General features: G+C 41.3%; 1 protein-coding gene across 1 annotated transcript in view; it reads left to right on the forward strand.

Moving 5' to 3' along the window:
* The window catches only part of LOC111861896 (putative zinc finger protein 735), a gene marked incomplete at its 5' end in the record, with an annotated part of 20360 nt that extends 13609 nt beyond the window's left edge, over window positions 1–6751 (forward strand). Inside the window, 3 exons of the mRNA XM_033750493.1 lie at window positions 1979–2119; window positions 5910–6081; window positions 6579–6751. Coding sequence (XP_033606384.1) covers window positions 1979–2119; window positions 5910–6081; window positions 6579–6751 — 486 coding nt within the window. The remainder of the gene's footprint in view (window positions 1–1978; window positions 2120–5909; window positions 6082–6578) is intronic.
* Window positions 6752–10015: the final 3264 nt, after the last annotated feature.

Below are 10015 nucleotides of genomic sequence, written 5' to 3' on the forward strand. Positions count from 1 at the left end.
TCATTACATATCCTTCCCAAGATATTCCTTTTGTCCCTGTCCGTGGCTCTTTTCAATTCATTCCTCAGTCTCCTGTATTTCCTCCTGCCTTCTTCATTGTTGACATTCTTCCATTTCCTTCACTCCTCCATTTTACTTATCTCATGTGTAACCCATGGTCTTCTTGCTATCTTCTCAACTTTACCAACCAAATCACTGATAGTATCTAACATGCATTCTTTTATATTTTTCCACTGCACTTCAGCATTTCTGCTTTCACCTTCAATTGCACCGAGTTTCTCTTCTAGGGTCTCCTGCACGCTTTGTCTTTGAGCATATAACTTCTCCAAATCCCATCTAGGTCTGCGCTTTTGGAATCTTATAATTGTCTTCAACCTGGTTCGCAACTTGGCAACCAGTAAGTTGTGGTCAGAGTCAATATCTGTCCCAGGCAGCATCTTCACAACTTTCACGCTGTTTCTGAATCGATGTTTCACAAGGGTGTAGTCCAGCTGATGTCGCCTTCAATTCCCAGGTGCCTTCCATGTGTAAAGTCTTCTCTTTGGCTTCTTGAACCAAGTGTTGGTAACAATCAGTCCATTTCTTTCACAAAAGTCAATAAGCATTTGACCCCTGTGATTCCATCTTCCTAGTCCATGTGATCCAACAATATTCTGATATGATTCATTTCCAACAGTGCTATTCCAGTCTCCCAATATGATGCTGTTTGTGTCACTTCTTCCATCTTCCTGAAGAATTTCTTCAGTTGTGTCATACACTTTTTCCACTTCATCATCTTCATACTCTGATGTTGGCATGTACACTTGCATAGTCAGTATATCTGCCAGTTCCGCCTTTAACTTCAGAGCAATAATTCTGTCATTACAAACAATCTTCTTGACAACGCTCCTCACTTCACTTTTATGCACCACTACTGCCACACCTCTTTCAGCCCGTTCACCTCCAGAATAATACATTGTATAATCACCACTTCCTATTTCACCTTGTCCCTTCCACCGCACTTCGCTGACACCTAAAACAGACACCTCATTCTTCTTCATTTCCGTTTTCAAATTCACCAATTTGCCTGCTTGATTCAAGGTCCTTACATTCCATGTTCTAATCTTCTAGCCGTGATATTCCTTCTGATCTTCACACTTCCTCTTGTCGTAACGCCTGTATGACATTTCCTCTAGAAACACTCCCCTCCCCCGGAGATCCGATAGGGGGGGGGGTAGTTTACCTCTGGATTGTTTTGTCTCCAGAGGAAATATCTCGCATACATGGTATCTCTGTTTTGGAAAGAGACTATCCAGGAAAAGTGATAATGTGGTAGTTCTTCCATTTGCTTTCCACATCGCAGTACAACAGCTGTTCAAACCACTCTTGTCACGCCTGTTGCTATACGAACTTGAACCATTTCATGCATCATTTGCTCTGTGCTTCAAGTCGCTGCTGACGCTGCTTCCGGTATCAGTTTTTGCTTTTTGGTATCTCTCTCCATCTGATGCCTACCCTTTGACCTATCCAGGAAGGGAGGCCCTGCCAGTAGCTATGCTACCGCTGGTATAGCACTCAGGGTCCTTGGCATACTCAAACCCCCTCACCACGATGAGGTGGAGACACCGAGGGGGATATACATATAAAACATTCGGCCAACTCTGGGTGCTGCTTACTGCATGCATATATATATATAACATTTGGCCATTAAAGGTTAATTAGATGCCTGTCCAGCCTTACAAGTACATAATTGTATTTAATTTGGAATTTGTTAAACAGTGGCAGTGCAGCTTAACTTCTGTTGAATCAGAAATCTCCATACATGCTGATGGACTCAGGCACACACCACACAAGGGGGGTGTGCTCTCTCTGTCCCTCCCTTCCTCCCCTCTCTGTCACCACTCTCACGCCTACTGATTTAACATCTCACTCTATGGGGGCTTCAAACTTATTTCTCTTCCTATTAGGATATTTCATCTTATTTACTCTCATTTTCCAGGATAATTTGAATGAACTTCAACCTGTACATGGGGAGGATCGACAGTATTCCTGTGATGAGTGTGGTGAATCGTTCAGTCATCAGAATTTTGTGAGAGCACATCGACGCAAGCATAGTGGGGAGCAGCTGTTTTGTTGTGATGTATGTAAAAAGTCATTCAGTCGGCCGAGTCATCTGAAAGCACATCAGCGCATACATAATGGGGAGAAGCCGTTTTGTTGTGATGTATGTAAAAAGTCATTCAGAATGCAGAGTAATCTGAAGACACATCAGCACGTACATAGTGGGGAGAAGCCGTTTTGTTGTGATGTATGTAACAAGTCATTCAGTCAGCAGAGTCATCTGAAGAGGCATCAGGGCATACATAGCATGGAGAAGCCGTTTTGTTGTGATGTATGTAACAGGTCATTCACTGATCATAGTAGTCTGAAGAGGCATCAGCGCATACACAGTGGGGAGAAGCCGTTTTGTTGTGATGTATGTAACAAGTCATTCAGTCAGCAGAGTCATCTGAAGACACATCAGCGCATACATAGTGGGGAGAAACCGTTTTGTTGTGATGTATGTAAAAAGTCATTCAGTGCGCAGAGTAATCTGAAGTCACATCAGCTCATACATAGTGGGGAGAAGCCATTTTGCTGTGATGTATGTAATAAGTCATTCAGTGATCGTAGTAGTCTGAAGAGACATAAGCGCATACATGTTGATGTGTGCAGCAAATCATAGAGCAGTAGAGATGGGTTTAGGCTGAAGGAACAGTATGTGACTTATAGCATGCCACAGTTTTGTAGAATGCTGCAATATATTGGAGTTGATTGCTGTTGCTAACCTTTAGAACTGATGGGAAATGAACTGTGTCCCATGGTACAAAACATCTGTGCAAATGAGTTGCATTTGATTCTGATTGCTGAATGTGCACAATGCCCTGTCTTGTTGAGTGGAAACAGACATGACGTGACATGACATGACATGACATTCGCCTACAGTTATGATATTAATTCAGCACTGGAAGCTAATGATTAGGAGAGAGTAGCACTGAAACGGATCAACAGCTTATACACACAATTCAGCAACATCATATGCTTTTGGCTGTACATTATCTGTGCTCTTCTGCCATTACATGTGAGTAAATTCGTTGATCCGTTAGTTACAGATTGATGTATTGCTTGGATTGAGTATATTGAGATAACTATTATGGATTGGTCAGATGAATACAAACTACGCTATATTGGACATTGAAGACGAGATATATTTTTGTGGGATACTTGGTATAAAGAAGGTTAAATAAATGTGGATTGATTTTGCTTGTGGAGAAATGTAGTACAGAGAATTTAATTGAAAGGATCAAGAAAGAATTGCTTACATCTTCTCATTGTGAATATCAGCAGAGAATCTGAGTGGTCTGTCATGAGATCAAAAATGAAAGTGGTTTGGCACTGAGGCACTCCTTTTTGCTTTAGGTCTCCTTTCCCTAAGAGGGAAAGAGTCAACTGAAAATTGTGAAGTAGTTAGTTAGTTAGAGAGGGTGGGTTTCCCCATGCACCGCGACCAGTTTGATCTATTGTGCTTCCTTCCCTCTTATGATATTCTACCAGTCTCTTTACCCTACCAATAAATGAAGTAAGTTTCAGTGTAATTATATAATTCTTTAATAAAATCAGGCAGTCATTGATATTTTTAATTGCAATTCAGAGGTTTCATGTAGTAGAATGATACAAGAGGAATAGCTTTTAATTAAACTTAAATTCAGTGCAGTTATACCCCACCCTCCATACCAGTTCATTTCACTGCCTGAATGATCTGCATCGTAACTGAAGCTAATTCTTGGTCACTCTGAACAAGTGATCTCTGATTACTGACACTTATCTTGCCAAGGAACACTTGCGCTTCATTTTGCATAAGATGTACCATGCATTCGTCCCTCAGTAACTTTGTATCAGCAGAGCTCTTCCTCATGTGTCACCACACATTGGCTGTCGCTGCATCACCAAAACTGATGCTGCTCCATGGTCCAGGAATATGTGTTCCATTTTGTGTCTCTTCACCATATACAGTAGTGGGCAGCGCACAAATGGATTTGCAAGTTGCAGTTGTCCTCAGAAAAGTGTGAAGGTAGGCTGATGCTGTGTATTCTGTATGCCTAAAGAAGGGAATATGGAGTGAAATCATCTGGCTCAGGATAGGGGCCAGTGTCTTGCTGTGAATGGTAATGAACCCTTACATCCCATAACCTGTTGGTAATTCATTGAGTAGCTTCACTGAAAAGGTGCAGCTGTGTGAATTTGGTTAATATTTGGCATTAGAACTTCTAGATTTATTGTCTGGAACTGGCATTTGTTTGTTGACCCCATCCTGCTGAAGCCATCCAAATGTGTTTCTGGTGGTCAGTAAGTCTGGGTTTTCCTGTTATATGTTTATAAAACCCTGTATTCCCACCAGACTGAAGCAAAGCTTGACTACTTCCACGAAATGTATTTCCAGTTTAATTACTGCTACATAAGTAACTCCAGGGAACTGAGTTAGTAATCATTAACCTTTAAGTGCCAAAGTGCCCCGTTTGTGCCAGTCATGAGTAAGGTTGTCGTGGCCAAAGTACCCAGTTTTGGCCAGTCAGGCATTTAAACTCCGCTAGTGGAAGCGCGCGCGCACACCGCTACTGGAAGCGCATGCACAGTCCTAAATATTTATTTTTAAATGTAGTTATTAGCAGACAGACTTGAGTAAAACCATAATAGAGGAATTAAAATAATACCTAACTGAACAGCAGCAAATAAAAATATACGTATGAGTTATGCCACAACTTATCCACTATCCAGTAACTTTATTGCAGATTCTGCAGATAGGTATGTTAAAAATATACATTAAAATTCGATGTACATACCTTTTTGTTACCTGCTTGATGTATATATAGGTTCAAATGGAATTACAATATTCAATTTCACTACGAACGCACACAAAACAAATAGCGCTCTGTATCTCAGCCACGATGCAGCTGTTTGTTCATTCAAATAGAAGGGGCAAAACTTTTGCAGCTCTGACGGAAGGTCTTAGCACTGAAGAAGGGACCCCTCTAGCTTTTTCTTGAATAACCATTCCTTCATTCTTCTGAACTTCAGTCAAAGATTCGAAAATCCGAATGTTGTAAGAAGTGCTAGCAGAAGACCAAATGATTTTACTGCTTCCATCTGTTTTATGACACCAGGGACTGCTAAAATTTGTCAAGTGTTACAAACAAATGAATTTATAATGCAGAAAATCTCTGTGAAGAACTGGGAAACCATTTTTGCAGTATGCATCAAATTAAGACACAAAAAAATTGAAAATAGCGTATAACACTTTGTATTACAAATTTCAAATCTTCCATTATGAAATTTGACACTATGTTCTTTTCTGATATAAACAAAGTTAATTCCATCCATTTATCATAAAAATTGAGCTAGATACAGCATTTTTAAACAAAACACTTAAAATTGATTAAGCGCCTAACAGGAACGGACATTTAAACGCACGCTGTGCACAGCAAAACAGCCGCCTGGTGTAACTGATTCACCAGAAGACAATGCAGAGCCACATGGAAAGGATGGATGAAGAGACAAATAACAGTACAGACCTCGGGGAATAAGAAATGTGAACGAGAAAGTAAGTGGGCAGAGCAACAGTGAGACTCTGAATGTGACATAGAAGCCTGTACCTTTACTGGAGAAGAAGAAAGAAAGTTTCTGACTTATGCTTCATTCACCAAAATTCAGAATTTAAAATTGGTATTGTATATCACTCAGAATCACTTGCTGGGTTTTTGAATTGTGTTCATTGGTGTTCACAAAACAAGAGAATGTACCATTTCATGAACTGGGTCTGTTTCGGTCCTCTGCTGGGGGGGGGGGGGCACAACTGCTCTGCTGGGGCCATTAGAGGGAGCTCTTTCTTGCAGGACAATGAACAAAGCCCAAAAATCCAGAACTTNGAACTGGGTCTGTTTCGGTCCTCTGCTGGGGAGGGGGGGCACAATTGCTCTGCTGGGTCCATTAGAGAGAGCTCTTTCTTACAGGACAATGGACAAAGTCCAAAAATCCAGAGATTCCAGAAACCTTTAGAGTCTACAGGTATCCTACAAGTGTGTGTGTGTGTTTGTGTTCTTGCGAGCATGTGTTATTTAGGGTTTATTTTACAAAGGTCTTAGTATTTTAGGCTACGTAGCATTGGTTGGAATAATGCTTGATAAGTGGTGAACTTGGAACAATTTTAAACAAAGCAGTCGTAACATTTTTCCCTGCAGCATCTAAAGAATAACCTGGAAAGACTCATTCGGTACAGCCCGTATCCCCACCAGTAATCGATTGGAGCATTCAGATGCGAGTATAGAGAGCAACCACTGCACAAATATGCTTGTCACATCATCAAATTGTTTCATGTCTGTAATGTTCATTGTTGAATTGGATGATAATGGAGTCTGGCTGTGCCATGTGTGTACCTGTATGTCGTCATGCTGTATGTTGGTAATTAATGGAATATTGAGATAATGTGAGCAAAGTACAGTCGATAGAGGGTCAGACTTGCTGGTGCGCAGCATTTAATCAACTCACATCTGCTTTTGGCACAGATATTACTCACATAAACCGTGTGGAGCAGAAGGATGTGGAGATTGTGTCCATTTCACTGTCAGTGTGCTTCAACTGTTTGCATGTCATGTCATATGCTAACATAGCCAAGATGGGCCACAGAAGCACGGTTCTTCCTCCTCAACACTGTGGGGTTAAGTGGCGTTGTTGGTGATGTGGCCAGTTCGAGTTCCATTACTTCTGAGGCTTCTACTTCTGGTTCTTCTCCCACTGCAACTTCTTCCATATGTACTTTTACTTGTGACTGTTAATTGCACTTTGACTGATACTTCTGCTTCCACAAGTTCTCTATCTCACAATTGTACTTCTGTGACCTGTACCACTAGCACTTGTATTTTGGCATAGTTAACCCTGTGTGTTAAGCTATTGCAGTGTGCTAATTGCATAAGTGACATCGTTATTCATCATACCAGTGAACTGATGATCACTTGCCCATCAATTAAGAACCAAACTGTCAGCAGCTGCTTCAATTCACATCGCCCTGATCTGTGCATTTCTTTGACCTACGCTGAATCCACTTAGGTTCCACATGCAAGATCCCAAGATAAATCCTTGCCCTCCCAAAAGCTTTAAATGCCTTACTAAGAAATGATCGTGGATTGAGAGGGTTTTTGCTTCAATGGGTAGGCTACAAAATTCCACATAACATTTAATTTAAACCCTTTTGCAGGCACTACGGCAGACATACACATAAATATTCCTATGAAAGACATTTAAGTCACACATCATCAATTTTCTGATGTTTTTTAATAGATGGCCACATCAGTGTTATGCAGAATTATATCATAACCTACAAAGAGTTGGGATACTAGGTTTTCGGACTTTGTCCATCGTCCGGATTTTAAAAAACACAAAGTTTCAGAAACTGGATCTGTTTCCTTCCTCAGGTGAGGGAATCCTACTCTGTTGGGTTCCTTAGAAGGAGCTAGCCTCAATCACTCGACCTAATTGAACACCATTAACCTTTAAGAGATGGCCCTTTAAATTCCGGTAATGGCTGCGGGACGGATTTAATTTAAATACCTGCAATTATAAAGCAATAAAAACGGTAATCATTTACTAAAATTGCTGTGATTTCTACAATTTTTGTGATAAACGAACCAAATAAAGACTGCTTTTTTCTAGAAAGAATATAGAAACAGATATTGTAATTTACAGACTTTATAAAAATTGTAAAAATTTTTAGACTGATTTCAACAAAAATATTCCCCAATTTGTCGTCTGTCTACAAGAATTCATACAGTTCTTGCAAGTACGAATGCTGCTGAAGTGGCAACACAGCAGATGCGCTAGCCGGGGTTAGGCCTGCGTGTGTCAGTGTATATTCACGTATGTTCTTTTGGTATGCAGAGATATGGGCGAGTATCTATTCATTCATAAGAACCCTGATTGTTTTTTATCGCTTATAGCTACACAACAAGTTCTCAGTTCTGACAGTGCTGAGTTAGTTTTTATAGGAACTTTCAAGGCTACCGTCCTTATGCCACAGCCAAACAATGTCATAACTTTCAAAGCTAGCATTCAGTGAAGTTGTCAGCCCACACCATGGCGACGTCTCGTTTGGAAGATGCTGACATATTTCAACTCATAAACGACTCTGAATCAGATTGTTATACTGACAATTCTGAGAGTGGCGTTGAGGAAAGTGAATCAGAAATTGATTTCGACAAAGAAACATCATCTTCGTCGGCAACCTGGGGACCACCAGACCAGCGTGGCAAGAGGAGTGTGAATAATTATTCAGGTGGAACTGTGGGGTTAAATACCAATGAAGTGCCACACTTGAATAAGGATTCCACCCCTTTCTGCGTTTTCATGCTGTATTTCGCAGGGATTATCTGTCTGCTGGTGGAAGAGACGAACAGGTACTACCATCAGCACGTAGACAGACGTCAAGACGGACCTTCTCCGCAGCCTGACGTGACCGAATCCAAGATGTTTCTGTTTCTAGGAATAATCATTCAAATGGGACATGACAATAGAGGCAGACTAAAGGACTACTGGTCGACTCTAGAACAATTTGCCACGCCTTTCTACTCTTAGACAATGAAACGCGACCGTTTTCTACACATTCTTCGTTTTCTTCATTTTGCAGACAACAGTACAGAAATTGACAGGAATGCCGACAGTTATGACCGACTATAGAAAATTCGGACCATCTTCGACACTCTCAAAGACGCATTTGAAAAATATTATAACCCTTCCGAACATTTGGCCATTGACGAAATAATTGTAAATTACAAAGGGGGGATGGTTTTTAGGCAGTACATTCCTAAGAAACACAAACGTCTTGGAATCAAAATCTTCAAAATTTGTGACGCCGCTGGGTATACTTATGACATGAAAGTTTACCTAGGAAAAGACAGGACACGTGCCAGCCAAGACATGACAGCGACACATGCTACAGTTAGGGACCTATGCAGACGTATTGAGGGCGTAGGTCACAAACTGTACATGGACAATTTCTTTTCTTCACTCGACTTGTTTGACGAACTGATGACAAAGAACATAACGTGCTGTGGGACAGTCAGACCTAATCGGAAGGGCTTGCCTGACGATTTTCGACGAAGACAATTTCGACCGAAGAAAGGGAACATTTGTGTTAGGGTGAGACAGAACTTGACATCACTAGTTTGGAAGGACAAACGTGACGTTTACATACTGACAAATATGCACTCTCCTCCAGCAGAAGGCAGTTTCTGTGATGAGCACGGAAATGCCATGAAGCCAGCAATTGTTGCTAACTACAACAAGCACATGGGTTATGTCGAAAAAGCAGACAGAATGGCAAACAGTTACAGCATCTGTCGTCGAACCTGGAAATGGACAAATAAATTATTTTTCCATCTCCTGGATCTGACGATTCTGAACAGTTATATCCTGTTGTCATCCTGTGGCACGAAATTATCACACAGAGAATTTCGTCTTGCCCTTGTGCGGAACATGCTGGAGCATGCTGGAAGGGGCCCCCCTCGCCCTCAACGGCCCAGGGGTCGACCCCCTGCCGTTTCATCGGAGTCATTTAGAATAGAGGAGGCCAAACAACAGCACTGGCCGACTTCCTCTACTTCGAAATTGAGGTGTCGAGTGTGCTCTTCGCGTGGGAAATGAAGAACCGTCCGCATAAAGTGTGTGAAGTGTGACGTCAGACTCTGCATTTCCGGATGTTTCCAAGATTTCCACATGAAGCCAACATTCCATTAGATGATGCAGGTGGGAAGAGAGACAACTTATAAAGCTGGTGTCCAAAAATCATATAAGTAGAAAAAGAATTTATTACTTAAAATTAGATTTTAAAAAGCCGGCCACACGCATGGGCTGCGCGACGTCATATGGAGTCATTCGTCCCCTTGACTTTATTTTTGTTACTCCATATTCTTACCGCCCTTACCATTCGCCTACCCGTTCGGCGCCACCT

Source organism: Cryptotermes secundus, unplaced genomic scaffold (assembly GCF_002891405.2).
Source record: "Cryptotermes secundus unplaced genomic scaffold, Csec_1.0 scaffold3971, whole genome shotgun sequence".
In the NCBI taxonomy this organism is placed as follows: Eukaryota; Metazoa; Arthropoda; class Insecta; order Blattodea; family Kalotermitidae; genus Cryptotermes; species Cryptotermes secundus.